Below are 24,863 nucleotides of genomic sequence, written 5' to 3'. Positions count from 1 at the left end.
TTTTTATTTCTTTTCTATTTTTTAAAATTTATTCGTGACAGACAGAGACGGGGGGGGGGGGCAGAGAGACAGGCAGAGGGAGAAGCAGACTCCACGCAGGGAGCACGATGTGGGACTTGATCCCAGGACTTCAGAATCACGCCCTGGGCCGAAGGCAGGTGCTAAACTGCTGGGCCACCTGGGGATCCCCTATTTCTCATTTTTTTAAAGATTTTATTTATTTATTCATAAGAGACAGAGAGGGGCAGAGACATAGGCAGAGGAAGAAGCAGGCTCCCTGTGGGGAGCCCTGATGCAGGACTTGAAGCCACCCCCCAACAGGGAACCACTGAGCCACTCAGGCGTCCATCAACTTGATGTCATTTAAACAAATAAAAGGAAAAATGGGAAGAAGGGCTAGAGAAGTGCTGAATGGAAACAAATGCCATTGGGGTACAATCTTCCTCAACCCCACAAGTTGGTTTCTTTTATAACAAAGTGGGGACCTGGTCTCCAGCAGCATTGGGGTGGCATCCTTAGAGAAGTATAAGGAGATGAGAGGAGACTCAGCTTCCAATTCCACAGAGAAAGGTCTTAGAGAAGGATTTTACAAAAATATGTCATAAACAGGCTAGGAAGACTGATTTGAAAGATGTTAATTCTTAGCAAATTATAAGCACAACCTAATCCTAACCAAAATGTCACTTGAATTTTTTGGGAATATGAAAAATAAACTCTAAACTTCATCAAGAATTTGCCAGAATACCAATTTAAAAAAAGAAGAAGAAGAAGAAGAAAAGGAATAGCATAGAGAACTTGTTCAATTATTAAAATACATTATCAAGTGATTAATAATTACAAGTGTTGAGGGAAGAATGGCAAGTTAATTGAAAACAGATGTGTGTAAATATGTGCATAGTAAGATCTCAAAGTAATGGGATAGGAATGAATTAACCAATAAATGGTGCAGGAAAAATTAACTATATAGGACAAAATCATGCTAGACCCTTAAAGGTCACATTTATACCCAGATAATTTGAGAGAAACATAAAAAAGAAAAGCATAAAATATTAATAGATAAGATGAATATTTAATCTTGGGATGCAAAAGACTTTTTAAGTAATAATAAAGGAGATTTTACAACATACAAATGTACAACTTAAATGTGAAAAAATTACATGCAAACTTAAAAGGCAAACAGCAAACTAGAAAAACATTCTTAAACCGAGGAACTATACTACACCATATAAAAACATTTAATATTCGTTTACTAAATGATGTGTTTGTTCATTAAATGTACTATTCTGAAATCATTAGGGAAAAACAAAGCTAATTATTTTAGATAATTGTAAAAGACAATAATATTACCTTATTGAAAATAAATGCTTTAGATTGGCCATTCATAATTTAGTATAACTTTATTTTCATTATACCTATAATAGAAGAGTGAAACACACACAGAAGTAAGGCTCACATATTTTTCATTTTTAGAAAATTAAGTCCCTTGTGGCCAAAAGTGGTCTTTTATATTATATCCTTCACTGTGAATAGCTTCACTCAAATAACCTAGGTTTTGCTGTACGATTGATACATTAACTGTAGTTGCTGGTATAATTAAAAAAAAAAAGAACTTGTAAAAATGTCACTCACCTGACATGGGTTATTAAACACATAAAATCAGATCATTACTGAACTCATTCTAATAAAGAATTGAAAAAAAAAAAGAACTGATTTAACTCTGCTCGAGTTATAACTGAACACTTTTTTCCTAATGGAAGAACAAATTCAGAATAATATGCTATAAATACCAATTTAAAAAAACTGATGAGAAAATATGAATAGTGGCTGAAAAGATAAATGGGTACATTCAATGAGAATCTTTATTTCAATTATCCACAAAACAATATTATAATACCTTATAAAAATATTAAGTTTTAGGCTACCATTATCCATTAAAAAAAAGAGTTTGTTTGTGCTAAAAGGTTGTTTTTGCCAACTTTCTTTTCTGGTGAGGGTTAAGTTCCACATTAAGACACTGAAGACGAAAAGCTGCTGGGAAAAAAAATCTTCAAATGTAGAAAGTTGTTTATTTTTCTTGGCAATTTAAAAATACATAACCATTTTAACTGAATACACATTAAGTTAGTGTTTTATTTCCTTACTATACAATTGATATAAGGAACTGCTCCATTTAGTTAAAACCTAATGAATACCATCAACTTTTCCTGACTTATTTTTCTGAACATAATTAGTACATAATTTTGCTATCCTTTTCAAATGCTTAAAAAATTATAGTATCATAGTTCACATAAAGCCCTTTAAAAATCAGACGGCCCAGGTTGTAGATGTCAGCATGTCATTTTTTTACATTTAAAAATGATGACGCAGTCTTCTTTGGAAGACCCTCTTGGAAGAGAGAGAGATTCAATACTAAACAGGTTACGTAAACATTAGAAATCTCCACAACTTTTAGTACCAGAACAATTACCAACTTGCATGAAGCTCATTTGTCACATTTTAAAATTGCCTGAATTTCAACACAGTTACCATGGCACAGAATTTTAAACTTAATGAGGAAAATGGATAAGTGATGGTAGTTAAAAAATTATAATTCTAGGGGTTGTTGGTTTTCAAGATCACAGTGGAACTACAGTAGGGTTAGGGGTTGTGAACAGGGCAAGTACACGATAAAGCTCACTGATCTTATAAGATTCAACCATTTTTCTTGAATAAATGTTGATGGGGTTTTTCATCATGAATCATAATTCTAAAATATGGGAACGTGACACATTGCTTTAAAAGTGTGACTATAAAAAATAAAAATAAAAAAAATAAAAGTGTGACTATAAAGAATATTTTAAGACATAAATACTAAACTTTTGTCAGATTCACCTTTGCTACACTTAAACTAGTAATGATGCCATTCACATTCATATTTTGGAATTTCTTTTTGAGTCAGTCATAAAACTTTTGGAGTTTTACTTCTATGCTCTGAATGGGCAAAGCCTGTCCCTCCTTCCCACCACTATTGTTATTCTCAATAAGTATTCCTCCTCAAATCAACTAAATTCTGAAAAGGGAAAAAATGATCAGCATTAAGTACATTTAAAAAGTTAATGCAGATTTAAACACAGATTTGAAAACTGGAGTTCTAAAACTTTTGCATAAAAGCTGTATCACTGGAATTAGTGGGAAGCCCTAACTTAGCTATTTGAGGCAGTAACACTCATTTAGTGTTTATGTTAAGTAAGATTAGTTTTAGTCATACCTGTAACTCTTAAAATCTCACAAAACAGGAGCTTTGAGTGCCAGCAAAGCCATTTTGTCACTCCTTAACACTAACATTAAGCATAGCATTCCATTCCTCTACTTGTAGAATTTTCACATTTTCTTTCCTCATATTTCTTTTAAATATTTTCCTCTTTGCCAGTCTATATTCAGGAAGAGCAAAAGTGCATTCAAGTCCCTGATGTAGTGATACTTTATATTTGTGGCACCCATCACCATAAGTACATACTAGAAATATCTCACAGTACCAGTCTGTTTTTTAAAAAGGACTGTTTAAATGCCAGGTCTTATTTTTTCATGCTATCTATAGATAAGAAGATTTCCCCTTGGATTGGACAGTACAACTTCAATTATATACTGCCTTAAAAAAAAATCAATGCAATCTTATAAAAGATTAACTCACTTCCTAGTTACCTTCATTATTCTAAACTGAGCTAATCAGAAAATGATTAAAGTGAAAAATTTCTTCTACTTTCCAGTTCCATGAGTGTATTACCATAGTGCATTATACTTTCAAATGTCACTACTGGAGTCTAACATTTAATCAAGTTTTAGATGCTGTTTATATTCCTTTTTGCTTCTAAAAACCTGGTGCATTTCCATGCAAAAGAAGGCAAATATTAATAAGATTGCATATTAACTGTTCAACTTAGAAAAAACTTGTGAGAACAATGAATGGAAGAATCTTTCAAAACTGGAATGGACTTGTTTGGTCCCATGAAGTTCCTTAACTTTAGATTTTATTATCGTATAAGTATTTTTATTTCCCAAGTTTTGTCTATAATGATACACAATTTTCTCTTATAAACTCTGAGTTTGGGGAATAAAAGAAAGGAAGTAATTCATAAAGAAGTAGCCTTGGTGCTCTTCACTGTCATGCTATCACTCACTGTCATCAATATCATAACTATACTTTCTTTGGACCCTGAAATAAGTTGGAAAATTCATCATTGGTATTTTAGAGTTTAATACTTGGAAAAAAAAAAGTGGTTTGTGCAACCATATCTGGAATTCCAGTTTACCATTAAAAACATGCAGAGTGAAGAAGACTTTCTTCTTTTGATTCCCGTATGTAAAGTAAGGAAGTCTACACAAGTTCTTTGCATTTTGGCAGATTTGTGCATATAAAAGGCTACTTGTATTATAAATTTTCTCCTGGCTGGTACTGTGGCTCTGTAGCAGTGAAGTAGTCTTCCAAGAAGGACTGAATATATTCAAATGTTGGTCTTTCATCAGGGTCCTTCTTCCAACAAAGATTCATCAATTCATGTAGGGATTCTGGGCAGCCCTGAGGGCAAGGCATCCTGTATCCTCGTTCCACCTGTTCTAGCACTTCACGGTTTACCATACCTAACACACAAGATTCAAACATTAAGAAGAGTGATCCCAAACACCACTAGCAAAACAGAACAAATCCCCTAGCCACTAACTGATTCAAAGTATAGTAAGTTTATTTAAAGAAAGGATTCTTTCAACAAAAAAATAAATTTTAAATGTCAAGTATATCAAGAGCTTAGAAAATGCTAATCTGTTTTTCAACATGTTTATTTTTTTTCATTCCACCTACAAAAAAGCCAACCCAATTTGGTTAATGAGAATTTAGAGTACTACTTTGAAGTACTGATACTTTGATATTAACTGTTTACAAGGACCAAATTTGGGTGAGGGATAGTGGCAAGACAATGTCTGAAAGAATTCCAAACAAATTCAGAATAAAGTTCTGGTCCTGTTTTGCTTAATGTATGAATTATGTAACTATATGGATGCACTTCCCTGAAAAAGTTTCCTTATCTAATATCACCTGTTTGCCTTTCTTGAAGTTATTATACACAATTCCTTTCTTGTATTCCTTTATAATCCTGCCCCCATCAGTAGCTCACCCTGTGTTATGATAGGCTAAGTATACCCCCCAATTATTGGGGGGTGGGAGGTACTGGGGAGATGACTCAAAATATTATTTAAGACATACTCATTATCTGAGAGAAGAGTAGAGATAAAAAGTCCTCTTGGAAATGGTACTGAGAAAGCTGAGGTTAATGTGGGGCACACCTCCTGTGTTTGCCCTATTCAAGGATTTTGATTCTCAAAGGCTGCTGTCCATCCAATGCCAAAATAATGAGACAGAGGGAGGAAAGAGAGAAGAAATAAAGGCCTTTCTACCCCTTACATTTTTTGCTCTTAATAAACTCCAGTTAAGGCTCTTTGGATAACCAAGAGCTAAAATGAAATGCAAGCTTACCTGGGTATGGTACTCTGCCCTTTGTTACCAGTTCTGTCTGTAGAATTCCAAATGACCATACATCAGACTTGATCGTAAATCGACCATATAGTGCAGCCTCAGGAGCTGTCCATTTGATTGGAAACTTTGCACCTAAAACAATGACCATCTTGCTTAAGTAAATTGCTTTTAGGAATCTATTTTTGTAAATATGGCATAAACGGACTAATCTTCTATTAATATCTTAATTGTATGTGTCATCAACAACAAATTCTTCAAAGGTACAAGATACATGGGAAAAATTCTTTAAAATGTGTATTAAAATAAATTATTTCTCCCTGATAAATCAAAGACATTAAAAAAAAAACAAATAAATATTGTGAGGACAGGAAAATGTTCAAAAAATAGAGGAACAGAGGGGTGCCTGGGTGACTCAGGTGATTGAGCATCCAACTCTTGCTCTGCTCAGATTTTGATCTCGGGATCATGATTTCAGGCCCTGTACTGGGCTCCACGCTGGGCGTGAAGCCTCTTTAAGAAAAAGGAAAAAACAGACGTATAAACTCTAATAAGCAACTAAAAACATGATTATAGGATCTATAACTTTTAATGAAGTCTAGCATCTAGTAGCTAGAGCAAACTATAGCAAACTATTGATGAGGGCAGTCTGTTGGATTCTAACTTTAAAAGCCTATATTTACTCAAATATGTAGTGTATGCTTTTTATACAGCAGACTTTTGCCAATCATTATGGGAGACATAAAAACACAGCCTTTGTGAAGCTCAGACATTTAGAGTGAAAATAACATTATAGGCGCCTTACATTCTTATTATATATATGTTGTGAAATAGTTCTTTAGATGTTCAGAAAAACAGATCAATTTTCACTTACAGTTACAGTTTCATTTAAAAAGCAGCAGCTAGGGGCACCTGGTAGCTTCAGTCTGTTCAGTCAGTTAAGCATCTGACTCTTGATTTCAGCTCAGATCAATTCTCAGGGTTGTGAGATTGAGCCTCAAGTCAGGCTCCATTCCTAGTAGGAGGCCTGCTTAAGATTCTCACTCTGCCTCTGCTCTGTCCCTCCTCCTGTCTCTCTCCCTCATAAATAAACAAATAAAATCAAAAGTAGCAGTTAACTTAAACTTTAAAGAATGGTTAGAATTTTTAGTTAAGGATTACAGAAGAATAGGAAGATATTTTAACTGGAAGGAATTGCACACAGGTACAGAGGCTGAAAAGAAAGCCTTGTGTGGAAGGCAGGGCTTCTTAACCTGGCACGACTGGCATTTGGGGATGGATAATTCTTTGTTTGGTGGGGGCTGGTTTGTACACCATAGGATGTTTAGCAGTATACCTGGCTTCTACCCACTAGATTTCAGCAGCAGTTTCTCAGCTATAACAACCAAAACTGTCTCAAGACCCTGCCAAATGTCCCCTGGGGGAACAATGTCACCCCTGGTTGAGAACATAGTTTAAGGCAACAGTTCCCAGTGGCCTGTGAACTAATGTGGTCACTGAAAAAAAAAGTCACAGTCACATATCAATTCACATAGCTAAAATTTTTAATTTATAGATAGGTCCTTTATCCTGATTATGTCCTTCCTACTTGGGATAGTATTAAAATGCTCTTTCTTTTATGAAAAGGTGATAACAGTTGATAGCTGAGAAAAAATTTTTGGTGTGTCTACTAAATAAATCTTTATTAATCTTTATGTTGGGCTTACTAGGATCGTATTGAAATAGTTTGTTTATAATTCAGTCTTAGACATTAGTCAGTGAGTTCGTCAATAGCAGAAACCATACTCTCCTATGGCCACGCCCTCATGCCTAGCACAAACATTTGTTAAAGGTAAGCCAGCACTGGGGCACCTGCATGGCTCAGTGGTTGAGCATCTGCCCTTGGCTCGGGTCATGATCCTGGGGTCCTGGGATGGAGTCCCGCATCGGGCTCACTGCAGGGAGCCTGCTTCTCCCTCTGCCTGTGTCTCTGCCTCTCTTTCTGTGTCTCTCATGAATAAAGACAGAAAATCTTTAAAAAAAAAAAAAAAAAAAAAGGTAAGCCAGCATGGAGACGTGGCATGCCAAGGTATCTCTCTCTTTTTTTGTTTTGGTAAGTTCTCTTTCTTTGTAGGTGTGGAGGGTGACTGAAGGTTTTCAAGCAAGATCGACAACCTATGTAGTGATTTGTTTTTGGACCTTACTCCATCTCTTCCTGTCAAAGTTACTCTCTTTTAGGGTTACCCGGGTGACTGTCAGTTAAGACCTGACTCTTGATTTTGGCTTGAGTCATGATCTCAGGGCCCTGAGATTAAGATCTGTATCAGGCTCTGCACTCAGCAGAGGGTCTGCCTGGGATTCTCTCTTCCCCTCTTCCCTTGTCCCTCGCCCCATGTTCTCTCTCAGATAAATCTTGAAAAAAAAGTTTATTTTGTCAAAGCCCTGCTTTCGAGCCATCACTCACATCTCTGAAGTCCTTCCTGTTATTTCCTTTTTCCCACAGTAATTTTCATATACTCTTTTGACATCGATTACACAATAACTTTATAGTTACACACACACACATCACCTATTAAATAAACAAATAAATACACACACACACACACACACACACACACACACTTCGCCTATTAAAATATAAGCTCTAATATTTACTGAGCATCTACTGTGTTAGGTAATGTCAGGCACAATACTTTATTTCACTAAAGTTCCACAACAATCTTTTTTTTTTAAATAATAAATTTATTTTTTATTGGTGTTCAATTTGCCAACATACAGAATAACACCCAGTGCTCATCCCGTCAAGCGCCACCCCCCAGTGCCCATCACCCATTCACCCCCAGTTCGCTTCCCAGAGTTAGGAGTCTTTATGTTCTGTCTCCCCCACAACAATCTTGAAGAGTAGATATTACCATCTAGTCTTTGTAAGTATGGAGACAGAGAACAGTCAAAAAAATGAGTTGGTTTCAACCAATTCAAATTGGTTGAAATTTCTGGGGTAATAAGAAATGGAACTGGTATTCAAAAACCCATACTCTTTCCAAGGGCATATATTGTATGTATGTTCAGGAAATATGTACTGAATGAAAGTTTGGAGAAACAGACAACAAAGAGAAGAATGACCTTATATTAATTTTCACAATTCCCTTCCCTCTGTACAGAGTCAATCTTCTAAACGTCTTTATTACAATTTTATATATAATATAAAGAATAACTGTAAATTTGATGTAAAGATGGTTTCCAAGGCCTTTATAAAATTGTATGCTATTTCTCAATTTATTAACTTTAAAAATACCTTTTCTGATACTTTGTGTAGTAAAATCTAGATGGTTCTGAAGTTCGTTACAAAAGGAATTTAAAAACGTTTATTTGTTGGCATGACAAAAGTAGTGAAAAAAGGAATGTACTACTTGTTAAATTTATAATGCAAAAAACAGCAAGTCAAGTTCCTCTTTGAGGGAAATAACTATCAGAAAGTCATGGTAACATATATTATATATAATTTTATGAATTAAATCAATGTTTCTATGACTCTTCTAAATAGACCTAGAGATATTATTGTGTAAAACCTAAATATTCAAAAGAATGGTAAGAAAATTCATTGAACATCAGGTTATAAGCATTTATTAAAAAGTAATTTTACCTTGTCTTGCTGTATATTCATTGTCTTCAATTAACCTTGCTAAACCAAAATCTGCTATTTTGCAGACAAGATTTTCTCCTACAAGAATGTTAGCAGCCCGAAGATCTCGGTGAATATAATTCATTCTTTCAATATATGCCATACCATCAGCAATCTTGAAAAGGAAAAAAAGAAAAAAAGATGTATGATACAAAGGGAAGGAGGAAGAGGGGGTGTCAGAAAAGGGAGAGCAGAAGAAACAAGAAATACCTATAGCCCACAAAGCCTAAAACATTCATATGGCCCTTTACAAAAAGGCTTTGCTGAACCCTACTGTGTTTAAAAGCTCTGAACACAGGGACACCTGGATGACTCAGTGGTTGAGCGTCTGCCTCCAGCTCAGGTCATGATCCTGGGACCCCGGGATACAGTCCTGCATCAGGATTCCTGCGGGGAGCCTGCTTCTCCTTCTGCCTATGTCTCTGCCTCTCACTCTATGTCTCCCATGAATAAATAAAATCCTTAAGAAAAAAAAAACAACAACCCTTGAACACAGGACCATGGACTAGGTTTGGCATATGCTAGAGCCTCACATGGACAGTTTCTTGGTGTAAAGTTTCTCTAAACTGTCAGATTCCATGGACATCTGGATGCTCACCAAGAAAGAGGTCTTAGGACCAATATGTTGACTAAAGCCAATCAAAGGTCCCTTGAACATCTACCATTTTTTTAATAGAAACTTTTAATAGTTTTCACTCATATTTAAAAACAAAGATTTAGGGGAATAAAAGGCACAGCAAAGGGAATGTAGTCAGTGATACTATAATAGCATCATATGGAAACAGATGGTAGCTATACTTATAAACACAATATAGACTTATTAAATCACTATGCCATATACCTAAAACTAATATAACATTGTGGTGACTATACTTAAATTTAAAAAAATTTTTTTAATATATAAAATTGCTAGAATATGATAATAACAATTTAAAAATAAATTTAAAAAATTCAGGAGATTAAAAATATCCCATTTTTGGGATTCCTGGGTGGCTCAGTGGTTTAGCCCCTGCCTTTGGCCCAGGGCGCAATCCTGGAGTCCCGGGATCGAGTCCCACGTCAGGCTCCCGGCATGAAGCCTGCTTCTCCCTCCTCCTGTGTCTCTGCCTCTCTCTCTCTCTGATAAATAAATAAATCTTTAAAAAAAAAAAATCCCATTTTTAAGTATAATTGCCATCTTCATTCTTGTTTTGGACTACATTAAATAAAAAGTTCAGCATACACTTTAGATTTCTAATATTTTCTTTAGCAATCCCTCATCTTAAATTTATCTGCTGATATATAAATACATATCGATTTCATATTTGTTAGTTCATAGGTTTCTGAAAGCCCATATTATACAGGACAGCACTATACTGGGAATTACATACTTCGTTCTAATATGAGTAAGTTATATGAATTAGATACCACAGGTCTTCAGATACTACATTATCTGTAACATAAGGAAATCAGACTCGATTATCTCTAACGTTCCTTCCAACTCTAAAATTCCATGATTTCACTATATAAACAACAGTCTTCCACTGATTATTTAACATTTTTATGTATACTTTCAAAGCAAATTGATGTATGTACAGATACACAAATACCTGAGCAGCCATATCAACCAGTTGTGGGAGCTTCAAATACTTTCCATCTCCTTCCTTCAGGAAATCCAATAAACTACCTGTGAGAGAGAGAAAAATGTTCATGGAACATAAGCAAATCTTAAATTAGGACTGAAATAAACATGCCAACTCCAAACAAGTCACCACATTACAATACAAAACTTAAACCTGTCATTCTTCAATATTTATTGCAGCTTTGGAATTTCTGAATAATTATCTTTAATATTCTAGAAGAGGTCCCTGAACTGAAATTTTAAGAACTTTTCTGGGGATCCCTGGGTGGCGCAACGGTTTGGCGCCTGCCTTTGGCCCAGGGCGCGATCCTGGAGACCCGGGATCAAATCCCACATCAGGCTCCCGGTGCATGGAGCCTGCTTCTTCCTCAGCCTGTGTCTCTGCCTCTCTCTCTCTCTCTCTGTGACTATCATAAATAAAAAAAAAAAAAAAAAAAGAACTTTTCTGATAACAAATGGAAAACTCAATAATCTCACTAGATTATAGACATTCTTTCCTTGCTTTGATCAAGATCAGTAATCCCAATTTTGATCCAAAAGCAGATACCTGTATATTTCTGTATATATATATTTTTATGTTTCTGTATATTTTTAAATCAATCTGAATCAAGAATGTAGACAACTGGGAATATTTTAGGGTTCTTAAAAAAATTTTTTTTTTAATTTTTATTTATTTATGATAGTCACACAGAGAGAGAGAAAGGCAGAGACATAGGCAGAGGGAGAAGCAGGCTCCATGCACCGGGAGCGTGACGTGGGATTCAATCCCGGGTCTCCAGGATCACGCCCTGGGCCAAAGGCAGGCGCCAAACCGCTGCGCCACCCAGGGTTCCCTAGGGTTCTTAAAAATTGAGCTAGGTAGCGGAGTTGACATTGAAGTGTTAGTCTAAATGAACTTCTCTCAATTTTAGCAGAAGATACCAGGAAACAGCAAAGTACTATGAATAACAGTTGCAAAGTACTATGCATAACAGATAACAGAAAGGTTAGAAAAGTCTAGTTGCTATTCTTGTATTGTTAGTTAAAAGCTTACCATGCAGATGAAGTTTATCAAGAAAAAATAAACGAAATTAAGATACATTTTTAAAAAGATTTTATTTATTTATTCATGAGAGATACACAGAGAGGCAGAGACATAGGAAGAAGGAGAAGAAGCATACTCCCTGCAGAGAGCCTGATGTAGAACTCACTCCCAGGACTCCAGCGTAATGACGTGAGCCAAAGGCAGATGCTCAACCACTGAGCCACTCGGGCATCCCTAAGGTACATTTTTAAAACAACTATACAGATCTTGTCAAAAATAACAATGTCATGAAAGCCAAAAAAAGAAGCTAAGAGAGGGACTGCTCCAGATTAAAGGACATCAAAGAAAAATGGTAACTAAAAGAAATCCAGGACCATGGACTGGATTCTGGATTGGGGAGGGGGAAGGGTGCTGTTAATTAAGGACATCACCAGGACAACTGATAAATGTGAAACATAGACTGATATCAGATAATGGAATTGTATCCATGTTACAGTCCTCCAATTTGATCACTGTAGTGTAGTTAGGTAAGACAATGATTCTGTCATTAGAAGACAAAACACTGAAGTATTTAGAGATAAAAGGAACATAATATTTACAATGTGCTCCCAGTTCAGGGAAAAATCCTTTTATGTATTAAGAGATACATACATAGTTGTTGGCAAATCTGGCTGAGGTATGTATGAGGATTTCTGTGTCTTATTTTTGTAACTTTTTAAAAAATATTTTATTTATTTATTCATGAGTGACAGAGAGAGAGAGAGACAGGTAAAGGGAGAAGCAGGCTCCTCACAGGGAGCCTGATGCAGGACTTGATCCCCAGATCCCGGGATTACGCCTTGAGCCGAAGGCAGATGCTCAACTGCTGAGCCACCAGGTGTCCCAACTTTAGTCTTTTTATATGAAGTTTTATGCTGAGAAGCAATACGATCAGATTTATATTTAAAAAGCAATCATTCCAATAGTAATATGGAAAATGAAATGGGGGCAAAACTGCATAAAAGGATTAAGTTTAAATGTTCCTGCAAGGGACACCTGGGTGGCTTAGTGGTTGAGCGTCTGCCTTCGGCTCAGGGCGTGATCCCAGGATTGAGTCCCGCATCGGGCTCCCCATGGGGAGCCTGCTTCTCCTCTGCTTGTGTGTCTCTGCCACTCTGTCTCTCATGAATAAATAAAATCTTTAAAAAAAATTTAAAAGTTCCTGCAATAGTCTAAGAAAGAGAGACTATTATGCTAAAATCTAGCAATGACAATGGGAATGGAGAGGAGATATTTTCCAGAGAGATGTGATAAATGGAATCAACCTCACTGAATGAACCATTAATACACAAGGTGGTGGGTAAGTGAAGACTGCTGGGCCCTATTGCCAGAGTTTGCATCTTGAAGTTTCAAGGTGATACTAATGTTGTTGCTATCCAGTGCACTAGAGATTCTGGTATATAGGCCAGAAGAGGGAAGCACAAGGACATTCACTGCAGCACTATCTGTTACAGTGACAAACTAGAAGCAATATAAATGCTCACTGGGAAAGAAATGAATAAACAATGGTATACTCATACAGAATCTCATTCAACAATTAACAAATATACAAATTATATCTTCCTTGTCCATATGAAAAAATCTCAAGAACATAATGTTGCATGAAAATAAAGCTAGATTTACCTAAATTAAAAACATACACATACTGTTAATAGGTAAATATATATCAATAGAAGTATGTTAATAGGAAGACAGATGGAAAAGTAAGCACCAGCTTCAAAATTAAGGTTACCTCTGGAAGGGAAATGGGCCTGAAAGAGCCTGAAGGGAGGGCTCAAATGAGAATGGGCTCAAGGAGGGGTAAAAACAAAGATGGAGGGATCCCTGGGTGGTGCAGTGGTTTGGCGCCTGCCTTTGGCCCAGGGTGCGATCCTGGAGACCCGGGATCGAATCCCACGTCAGGCTCCCGGTGCATGGAGCCTGCTTCTCCATCTGCCTGTGTCTCTGCCCCCCCCTCTCTCTCTCTGTGTGACTATCATGGATAAATAGAAATTTAAAAAAAAAAAAAAAAAAAAAAACAAAGATGGAATTAGATCTGTAATGTTTTGTTTTCTTAGTAGAGAGATCAGACAGAAGCAAATACGGCAAAGTGTAAACATTAGTTAAATTTGGATGGCAGGGACATGGTTGTTATGGTATTCTATGTTTGAAATATTCCACAATAAAAAAAAATCTATGAAAAGTGTTGACATTAAATAAACTTAAATAGTTTTTAAAAAGAGTAAATGGCTGGTTAGGAAGTGAAGACAAGAGTATTTCTTAAAAAAATCTTGGGTGTGAAGGGAAACAACACAGAGCAGTAGGTGAAAAGCAGATGTTGATACCAAGGAAGGGTTTTCTTTTTAGATGTACGGAAGGATCAAAAACACAGGTAAAGAAATTGTTCTTAAACAGGGGAAGGGACATTTCTTTTCTTCACTTCCTTTTCTGTAAGATAAACAGACACCACATAAATACTTCTACATGATAACACAGAGTATATAGAAATAAACAGAAGATACAGTTCTTTGTTTCAGGATAACGAATCTAAATAAGGTACTATGATCTATACATTAAGTAGAACATTATTCAGTGTAACAACAGATAATTGCTAAAATAGTGCAAAACTGCAACATACAGAAATCTAATAATGGAATTGGTGTCATCTTGACAATTCCTTTTCTCTGTCTGATCTTTAATCAAAGACAACAAATCCTATTCCCACTCAAATGTGGCTTATATCCATTTATCATCGAACATTTGGAATCTTAAACAGTGGTCCTTAACCCTTTTTTGTTCATGAGTTACTTTGAAACTCTGACAAAAACTATAGAATCTCTTTGCAGGAAAACATATAAGTATGTAAAAGCTTGACACAGAACTTCAGGGGTAGTTCATGGACCCTTTGAAGCTCATTCATAACCCTGGCAGAGGGGAGGTACTCAATAAGTAATAGTGAAATGAATTCCCAAAAGCCTTAAATTTGTCTCACATACATTTTTTTTTTGTTTTTTTAAGATTTTATTTATTTATTCATGAGAGACAGAGAGAGAGAGAGAGACACAGGCAGAGGGAGAAGCAGGCTCCACACAGGGAGCCCGACGTGGGGACTCCATCCTGGGTCTCCAGGATCACGCCCTGGGCTGAAGGCAGCACCAAACCGCTGAGCCACCCAGGTTGCCCCCTCACATACCTTTCTAGCCTATTTCCAACTAGTTGCCTTCTGTACTTTCCACTTCCCATGGTTCTGTTCCTCATTTCCTCATATCCTCTTAGCTCTGCAGAAATACCCATACCTTTCTCTTTACCCATTCATAGCATTTATAACTTTAAAGGTCAGTTTAAGACTTGACTTTTCTACTAATTTTTCTCAACTTATTCTAGCCTACGTGACCTCTTCCTCATTTCTATTCTTATTGAATTGGTGAACACCTGGAAATTCATTATGCTTTGATCTGTAGCTTATTTGTTTACTCAGAGTGAGCTATTATTTACTCTTATACTGAAAATTAACTCATTAGAAGGTTGAGTCTTTTCTCCGCAAATTCAACGTAGATTATTTGGGTGGCTTTATTTCTTTGATACCTCATAATGACTAGCAGAGTCTCCTATAAATTAGAGGTATTCAATACAGTTTGGTTGTTAATTTATAGGATAGTCTGATTAAAAACATTTCAAAAAATATAATGATCACGACCAAAATGGATATTAATAGTAGGGCTTCAAACACTTGACTTAAGTACAATCTGAAGGAAGTATGGTTGATGGACTGGTTAAGTGATAGGGAAACCAAATTTCAGATGAAAGTTTTGAAAAGAATCATGGAAACCAGAAGTAGTAAGAAGACTTGTCTAGCCGGGAAATTGGGTTTATTTGGGAGCACACGAAGCAATGAGTTTGAATGGATTGTTGAGGGTAAACTATTGTGTACCTGAAGTAAGATGGGAAATTATGGAGTTTTAAAACCAGAAGGGTCATTTGTGATCTTGCATTCTAAATCTCCCATCTAGAAATAATCCTAACCCAGCAATCTGACAACAGAGATGTCTATCATGTTCCCCCATTTAAATAATTCTTGAAATCAATATACAAAACTAAATGGACCATTAGCTTTACCTCCAATATATTCTTGTGCTATCAATACCTTGATTTAAACTTCCTCCTTGTCCCTTTTCTCTCCTCCTCACAGAGTTCATCCAATGCACTCTGAAAGGGGTTATTTGGCAGTTGTCTGCAGAAGAGATTCCTTCATGAAAGTGCCATGTGCCTTGGGGCTTTACGTATGTTTTGGCTATCAATTAGGCAGGCCACCTCAATTCTTCACTTTTGGTTTTTTTACTCCTTTGGGAGGAAGGGGGTAGATTTCCTACAGTAAATATGTAGCTTGCAGTTGGTCCTGTCACCACTAGATGGAACTACATTGTTGGCTAAAATGGACTACTGGAGGGGGATGACACAATCAGAAACTTTAATTATGAGTGATTAAGATTTAGGGGGGAGGGGAGAGTTAAAATTCAAGAGGGCAAAAACAGGACTGTCAACATACTTAGAGCTTAGGTTCCTCTTCTAAAGCATCATCTGTCCCTTCTCTTTATCCTGGTTCTAACAACCAATTCTGTTACTAAAGATGGCACCTTGGGGTCTAGAGTTTGGAATAATGGAGAAATTTTAACAAATGATAGTGCAAAAAAAGTTTCTTGAACTCTGACTATGGAGACTATGATTACACTAAAATAAAATAAAGATTAATTTCCTTTACTTGATGTCTTTGCTTTAGGAATAAAGATACAAATATCTTTCTAATTGCATTATTTTAATTTATAGAAATACTTTTCCCATTTTCCTTAGCTATTCCATTTTCTTTAGTCAAATGGAATAAAAAACTACTTACTTTCTTTTTTTTTTAATTTAAAGATTTTATTTATTTATTCATGAGAGACACAAAGAGAGAGGCAGAGACACAGAGGGAGAAGCAGGCTCCATGCAGAGAGCCCGACGTGAGACTCGATCCCAGGTCTCCAGGATCACACCCTGGGCTGAATGCGGCGCTAAACCACTGAGCCACTCAGGCTGCCCAAAACTACTTACTTTCAACATAAATTAAACTGCCCTAATTTTCCTTTTAAACTTTGTACCATCCTCTGGAATAACTGGAACTAATTGCTATTCCATTACATGAAATGTCAGATTTTCTCTTTCCAATGTCTACATAAAAATCTTAAATTAGAGAACACTACACAATAAAAATTTGTAGGCATAAAAACAGAAATGCAGACTTATTTTTTTTTAAATTTGTCAACATGGCTCAGTGGTTTAGCGCCATCTTTGGCCCAGGGCCTGATCCTGGAGACCTGGGATCAAGTCCCACGTCAGGCTCCCTGCATGGAGCCTGCTTCTCCCTCTGCCTGTGTCTCTGCCTCTCTCTCTGTGTGTCTCTCATGAATAAATAAAATCTTAAAAAAAAAAAAATTTGTCAACATGAATACACTAAAAGAAATATACACATACCTTTTGACATAAATTCAGTGACAATGTAAATTGGCTCTTCAGAAACAACAGCATATAGTGGAACAAGTTTATCATGTCTTAATTTTTTCATTATCTGAGCCTCTTGAAGAAAAGCTTCTGGCATCATTGTACCTGGCTTTAGTGTTTTGATTGCTACTTTTGTGGTTCCATTCCATGTTCCTAGAGAAACAAGACAGACTACTATTTTAATCTCAATATTAAGAGATTTTAAGTCTAACCTTAATGACCAGCGGTCATTAAAGTGGTCAATGACCACCTTAAATACTTCAATATATCTTATCATAAATTATGCTGTTTTAATCTATAGTAAAGAAATGACAAAGAAACAAAAGTTCAGGCTTCTTACCCATCCATACTTCACCAAAACATCCTTGTCCTAATTTAACCTCTAGTCGCAAAGATTCTCGAGGGATTTCCCAAGCATCTTTTGCTAGACCTTGAGTCTGGGGTTTCACAGTTGGACACACGGTTGTTAACTTATGGCATAAACCATCAGCATGTTCTAGATAAATGAATAAACTATACTGTAAAATGAATTACTTATAAAAATTCAGGTACTCTATAGTACATTACTGTTTTTGAATGTTTAAATTGAAGAAAACAAAAACAATGTTTTCTCAGCTTTACTCAAAAAAAAAAAAAAGGGAACTGTATGTATATAAGAAGCAAAACATACAAGAGGTGAAACATTAAAAAAAAAAGAGGTGAAACATTTTTTGTTAAATACATTTCTGAGGTTATAATTTATTGAATACTTACTATGTCTCAGCTATTGTGCTAATTCAGTACCTTAAAAATATCTCATATAAATAAATCTCAAAAAACTTAAGTGACTTTCTTAATGTCACCCAGTAAGGGATGGAAAAGGAATTCAAACCATAGTTCTGGTTGCCCTCAAAGTTCTATTTTTGACCACTGTGTTTTATTTCTTCCCAAAGAGAATGCTACCATTAATTGCTATTTCTAATAATTAACCACTAATGTAAGAAGCACACCAAAAATTAAGGAAAAAATCTCATTTAAGATACTGATTTTCAAATAAGGGAGACACAAAAACAGGGACTCCCAAATTCACAATGGCTTGACTTGTGAATCCTGCTTATACAATCTTTCTTGTTATAAATAAGATACATCCTGTCACGTGTCCAAGTAACCACACAAATCCACATTCTAGAAAGTGCAATTATAACTGATATCACTGCTTGGCAATATGTGTGATCAATGTCAAGACTGATGGTTGCCTTGACAGACTGTAGCTAGCTGTCACTGAAGAAGAGACTGCCATGCAAACTTCCCCTCCCCTTGTATCAATAATTTTAAAACTCTCAGATGCATTCACATATCAAACTGGCAATGCAAAATTTTGAGACAAAAGAATATAATACTGAATACCTTCCAAAGGTCCTTGAAAGACTAGAAGAATGTCTACAGTTGCTATAAGTTAATTTTCCAGGAAAAAAAAAATGCATCTTCAGATTAAATTTCATTAGACTTATACTTTAAGAAGTTTTATGTGGTCCAGCTCATGCAGAGGAAGGCAACCCAAAGGACATCTGATAGAGCTTTTTACATTAAGTATTCAGTTTTACCTACTTAACAAACGTCCTTAAAAAATATTTGCTTTTATGTTTTTTTATTTATTGTCATAATCTATCTTGGCATTTAATTACCATGAAATGAAATTCCAATGTAAACACTATGCCAGTAAGATACAGGGACTCAAATAATGGTAGTAAGATTTTCGCCCATTTAAGAACCTAATTCAGGTAATAATACTACCTGTTCCTCATTTTAAAACTAGAATACAATAGACATCTATAAAGCACACTCTTGGTATAAAGTACCAAACTAAACCATTAGAGACATGAAGACAGAGATTCTATCCTCATGAAACAGAACATCAAGAAATAATTTTCACCTGTGAAATATTCACATACCTGTGTAGTGTTTTACCAACTTTTGCAGAGTATCAAATTGTGCTCTGGTTGTGATATAGTATCCACCATTGTCCAGTTTCCTAATTTTGTAGTGTTTCACATTGTCACCTCTTACCTCATCCCAATCACGAATAGAGAGAGAATAAGCACCTAGTTGGGGAAACAAATACTTTTTCTGTATCTTTCTCAAAATACTGTTCAAGAAAATTTTATACTTGGATTACATTATAATTACCTTTAGTAGTTTCACTCTCTCTTACTAAGAAAATACCTCGTTGATTCCCAGGATTCAGAAGTAATCTTTCAGCATCTTTTCTCCCCATTTTGCCAAAATACCATCTGGAAAAAATAGTGCTCTGAGTTAGAAATATGGAAGGGTCAGAAAGATTATAAATAAGGATTAGTAAGAAGGGAGCAAGAGGATGACAATAAAGAACTACACAGCTTAAAAACACAGCAAAACACAACAAAGTATCTTTATTAAATAGAATTATTACAGATACTACTGTCAGAATATACTGTCCTAGTATTTCCATGTATTAGCTACTCAACCAGTAGTTAATACACAGAAACTCCATGTATTAATTCAACTCCATCTGCAAGTCACAGGACTGGTAAATGGAGAAGGAAAGGCAATAACAGAGAACCCCTCAATCACTGATAGATGGAAATGTTAAGACTGTAGCAGGAAGAACAGACATGGTCCTCTGGTAAGAGTGTGATCATCTATTTTCATAAGGTGCAAGTGAACTATATTCAAATTATTAACAACTCTAAATTAGCACAGCTTTGATTTAATATAGCTTTTGTGAATAAAAGGGAGTATCTCCTTTGGAGAAAATCACAGAATAAAACAGGAAGTTAACAAGTGTGAAGCAGAACAGAGTTATGGAGACAAATTACATATGGTAAAAGCAAATAAATATTGATAGAGCACCTACTATGTGCAAGGCACTGTGTTAACTATTGTGATATGAAAACAAGTATTTGTGAATCCCAGATATTCTTGATTTGACCTAAAAAAATGTCACTGAAGATGAAATTTTTTAAAAGTTGTGAGAATAGCACATAGAACTTTCATATACCCTCCACCCAAATTTCTCAACTGTTATAATTTTACTTTGTCGTATTCTTTCTTTCTCTGTATGCATTTTTTTTTTCTGAGCTGATTGAGAGTAAGTTGCAAATATTCTGAATCATGACCCCTAAATACTTCAGTGTGCTTCCTCAAGACAAGGATACTCTCCTACATAACCACAGACCAAGCACCTAAGTCAAGAAATTAACTCTGATAAAATACTATCAACTGGGGGTAAATTTTTGAAGTGAAAGATCTATAGAATATAAAAAGGGTTAATATAATTTTTTAAGTGAAAATATAAAGGATACAGACTAGGCATAATAGTATTATTAATGCAGATTCATTTATGATCCTACTATAAGCAAATAGTATGGCATTAATTATTAATTTTCAAGTAACATCTCTTATTAATGTGATGTATTAGCTGTATTAAGACTGGTATGTAATTGTGTGTGTGTAAAATTGTGGCTAAGTAGAATGTGCATTAAAACATTTTTAAAAATCAAAGTAATTAATAAAATATGAAGTAGTATCATACTCTTCTGCCTGAATGGAATCTGCAGGGGCTACATAATTGCTAGGGATATAGCCATTCTTTCCTGTAGCAATTGATCTTGCTTCCCACCAGTCTCCTTCCCTGTAACATATAAAACAACAATTACCACACGGTAGATGACTGCTCAAAACACAATTTATTGCAGTGTTGCCTGGTATCTATGTAGAGAAAAGGTTTCACTTTAAATTTTTATGCACTTATTTGATAAAAAAATAAACTCAAAAGAATAATATTTAAATATGTGTTACATGAATTAAAGGAATAAGGCTAAGCAAAAGCACAAATGCATACATATTTCAGCTCCAAACAAAAAAGTAAAAAGTTAGTTTAATTTTAGTTATTAATCCTTTTTTACGTAACTCCTTCAACCTAAAACAATAAACTATATTGAACAAAACAATTTCAGAGATAAACCTTTTAAATTACTCAGTTTCAACTGAATGTTTTCTTTTTTAAAAGCTTTACTGATAAATAATTTGCATACCACAAGTTTCCCCCTTTAAGATATATAATTTAATGGATTTTAATATATTCACACAGTTGTGCCACCATTACCACAATCAATTTTAGAACATTTCATCACTCCCCCACCCCCGGGCAAAGAAACCCTGTACCCATTAAAAGTCACTCTCTACTCCTCTACTCACTTCCCCCCATATTGCCAAACACTAAATCTGCTTTCTGTTCCTATGGATATGACTATTGTGGGTATTTCATATAAATAGAATCATATAATATGTGGTATGGTCTTTTGGACTGGTTTCTTTCACTTAGCATAATTTTTTCACAGTTCACCTATGTTGTAGCATGTTATTAGTTCATTCTTTATTGTCAAATGCTTTTAATCATACATAAAATCATAATGTTCTTTTTTAGTCATTTTAGTATCAGGATGTCCTAAAACTCCTGTAGACAAAATATTTGCAACAGGCAAGGATAATAAAAAATTTAATTCCTACAATTAAGTTTACAAAAATGTTATCATAAATATTTAAGTAAGACTAAAATCAATTCAGAACATGAGAACTATATATAGTTTGCAATATCTAAGCCTTGACTTTTCCAAAATTAATGTGAAAAAGAGCAAAAATTATCAGTCTCTAATGAGGAAGACATACAAAATGTGGGTTCTGCCACTAAAAATTAAATGCACATTATGGCCCTTTCACGAAGATGGCACCGAAGGCGAAGAAGGAAGCCCCTGCCCCTCCCAAAGCTGAAGCCAAAGCAAAGGCTTTGAAAGCTAAGAAAGCGGTGCTGAAAGATGTGCACAGTCACCAAAAAAAGAAGATCCGTATGTCACCTACATTCCGACGACCCAAGACCCTGCGTCTCCCCGAAGGCAGTCCAAATATCCTCGAAAGAGTGCCCCCAGGAGAAACAAGCTTGATCACTATGCCATCAAGTTCCCCCTAACTACTGAGTCAGCCATGAAGAAAATAGAAGAGAACAACACACTTGTGTTCATTGTGGATGTCAAGGCCAATAAGCACCAGATCAAACAGGCTGTGAAGGAGCTCTATGACATTGATGTAGCCAAGGTCAACACCTTGATCAGGCCTGGTGGAGAGAAGAAAGCATATGTTCGACTGGCTCCTGACTATGATGCTTTGGATGTTGCCAACAAAATTGGGATCATCTAAACTGAGTCCAGCAGGCTATAAATCTAAATTTTTTCACCATAAAAAAAATGCACATTATGCTTTGCCAGAGAAAAGTACTGAAAATATTTTACCTAAATTGAAATTTTATAAATGATTGAGGGGAATCTGTTCTCCAGAAAAACGATGAAAAATCCTTTGGCAATTTAAATATTGACAAACACACACTTGGTTTGTAGGTTCCTGGTATGTATTAAGCACTTTCAGATATACAAACTGAAAACTCTGCATTTGTGCTAACTATTCGTGACTCATTCAAGCATTTATTGAATACCATTTAAGTGATAAAGAGAGGGTATGCTAGAACAGAGGTAAAAAGTCTGTACCTTCAAGAAACTCCGCCTAGAGCAGAATTTCTCAACCTTAGCACTACTGACTCTTTGAGCTGGATGATTCTTTGTTGTTGGGGGCTGTCCTGTGCACTGGAGGATGTTCAGCAATATCCCTAACCTTCACTGACTAGAAAACAGTGGAGACACCCTAACTGTAACAACCAAAAATGTCTCCAGACATTGCCAAATGTCTTCTGGGCAATTTTTCCCTGGATTCAGAGCCACTGGTCTGAAAGAATGAAAAGCACATGATCAACTATAATTCAAAGTAGTGACGGTAGCTACGACTGACGTTTGCACAGGGTGCGACAAGAACATGCAAGATAGATACCTAATCCAGTCGGAGATGAGGTGTGGGCCAGGTGGGAGAGAAAGAATGTCAAGAAAGGCTTCCTTGAGAAATCACATAGGAATATACATTTTGAAGGATAAATGGGGGTGGCCAGATAAAAGAAAAAAAAATGGAGAGACAGGAAGTCACATTCCAGAAAAAAGAAACTGTATGTGTGAAGGCATGGGAAGGTGAGAAACCCCAGTGTATTCATGAAATTACAAGCAATTTAGTACAGCTAGGCAGTTTAATGAGGAACGGGAAGCAACTGGTGACTGATGTCCACCATTGTTATTGCTTTTCTTTTATCTCGATAGCAAGGCAAATGGTAGCTACTGAAAAACGACTTTAAAGCAGACAGACATGTCCATATTTTATGTTCTGGAATAATGGATAGCAAATGGAACAAGAATGTTAGGAAATATGACAGGAAGTAAAGAGACCATAATATATATTTTGAGAAGTTACGAAGTGGTTGCTATGCCTCCTAATGAAATTATGAGATCTATTTTTCATAACAAGCACTGAATTTTCAATTCAAACATTGATTTTTTTTAGTAGGCCACTAAATAACGAAAGCCATTTAGTGGCCCACTAAAAGTCTAGAAGTCATCCCAGACTAAAAGTCTTACACAAAAAGTCTGAGTCACCTAAGGAAAAAGCAACTTAATGTGGTCAGGTTGGGACTGCAGGGGTTCCCTACCTGGCCTTTTTCCTTTTTTTTTTTTAAGAGAAAGAAATAAGATCCTTAAATCATCTTATGCTTGAATAGGAACAAATAATTCTCTTTATAAAGATTTTTTTTTAAAGTAATGTATTTACTTGCATATATTCCCTCTAAATTCACTCTTATATGTCTACTGTTTATGGCAGAACCACACACTGCAGCACAATTTGTAGAAGTCATAATTTCTGGCTACAGAAGTAGTTATTATGCTATGTGTCTAAAGAAACCAAATACATCATCCAAACCAGTGGGCAGAGACCTATGCCTCACCACTCTCAGCAATGAATCAACCAGCTAAGTGGCTTCAGCATGAAGAGTAGGTTTCTGTCAGTACTTTTCCCTCACAAAACATTCCCAACTTACGTGTTGTTAATAATTTGAAACCGTTCACCCTTCTTGAATGAAAGGTCTTCTGTAGTTCTAGCTTCATAATCATATAAGGCCACAAATATAGTAACACCACCTATTGGAGCAAAAAAAAAAGACCAATGTAAATTACATAATTAATAAAAGAAAAATGTCAGCAAAAAAGCTTAAGCATAATTTTCTTCCTAGTCTCCAGAATCTATTTTTAATGAAGACTTGGGCAGCTAGAGTTTAAGCTAATGAGATGCTCTACAGAAGGCCTTCCATGAAACTACTGGATGCTACAAATTCTAAAATTCTATATACCTACAGAAACAAATTAATTTTGATTCATAGTTAACAATATCTGTGACTTGGAAATACAGTAGAGATTCAAATCAATTCTTTGGCAGAAAAAGTATTAACAAGTACTATAAACTACTGGCACTGATCATCCCAATTTCTTATGAACAAGGAGTAAACATTTCCACCCTTAAGACTGATCCTCAGTAGCAATAACTAGGATTTAGTAAGGTC

The 24,863-nt window shown here is 35.6% G+C and overlaps 1 protein-coding gene across 2 annotated transcripts in view; it reads right to left on the bottom strand.

Moving 5' to 3' along the window:
* Positions 1–1,049: 1,049 nt before the first annotated feature.
* YES1 (YES proto-oncogene 1, Src family tyrosine kinase) overlaps positions 1,050–24,863 on the bottom strand; it is a 69,453-nt gene continuing 45,639 nt past the window's right edge. For both annotated transcript variants that reach the window (XM_072735048.1, XM_072735049.1), the window contains exons 3-12: positions 24,345–24,444; positions 20,913–21,011; positions 19,529–19,632; positions 19,294–19,443; positions 17,703–17,858; positions 17,336–17,515; positions 10,754–10,830; positions 9,126–9,279; positions 5,507–5,638; positions 1,050–4,617 (exon numbers count right to left, since the gene is read on the bottom strand). In XM_072735048.1, coding sequence (XP_072591149.1) covers positions 4,409–4,617; positions 5,507–5,638; positions 9,126–9,279; positions 10,754–10,830; positions 17,336–17,515; positions 17,703–17,858; positions 19,294–19,443; positions 19,529–19,632; positions 20,913–21,011; positions 24,345–24,444 — 1,361 coding nt within the window. In that variant the 3' untranslated portion in view covers positions 1,050–4,408. The remainder of the gene's footprint in view (positions 4,618–5,506; positions 5,639–9,125; positions 9,280–10,753; positions 10,831–17,335; positions 17,516–17,702; positions 17,859–19,293; positions 19,444–19,528; positions 19,633–20,912; positions 21,012–24,344; positions 24,445–24,863) is intronic.

The sequence above is a fragment of the Vulpes vulpes genome, chromosome 13 (assembly GCF_048418805.1).
Source record: "Vulpes vulpes isolate BD-2025 chromosome 13, VulVul3, whole genome shotgun sequence".
Taxonomy (NCBI): Eukaryota; Metazoa; Chordata; class Mammalia; order Carnivora; family Canidae; genus Vulpes; species Vulpes vulpes.
The sequence above is the reverse complement of the archived record's forward strand: the minus strand, read 5'-3'. Positions and strand labels throughout refer to the sequence as shown.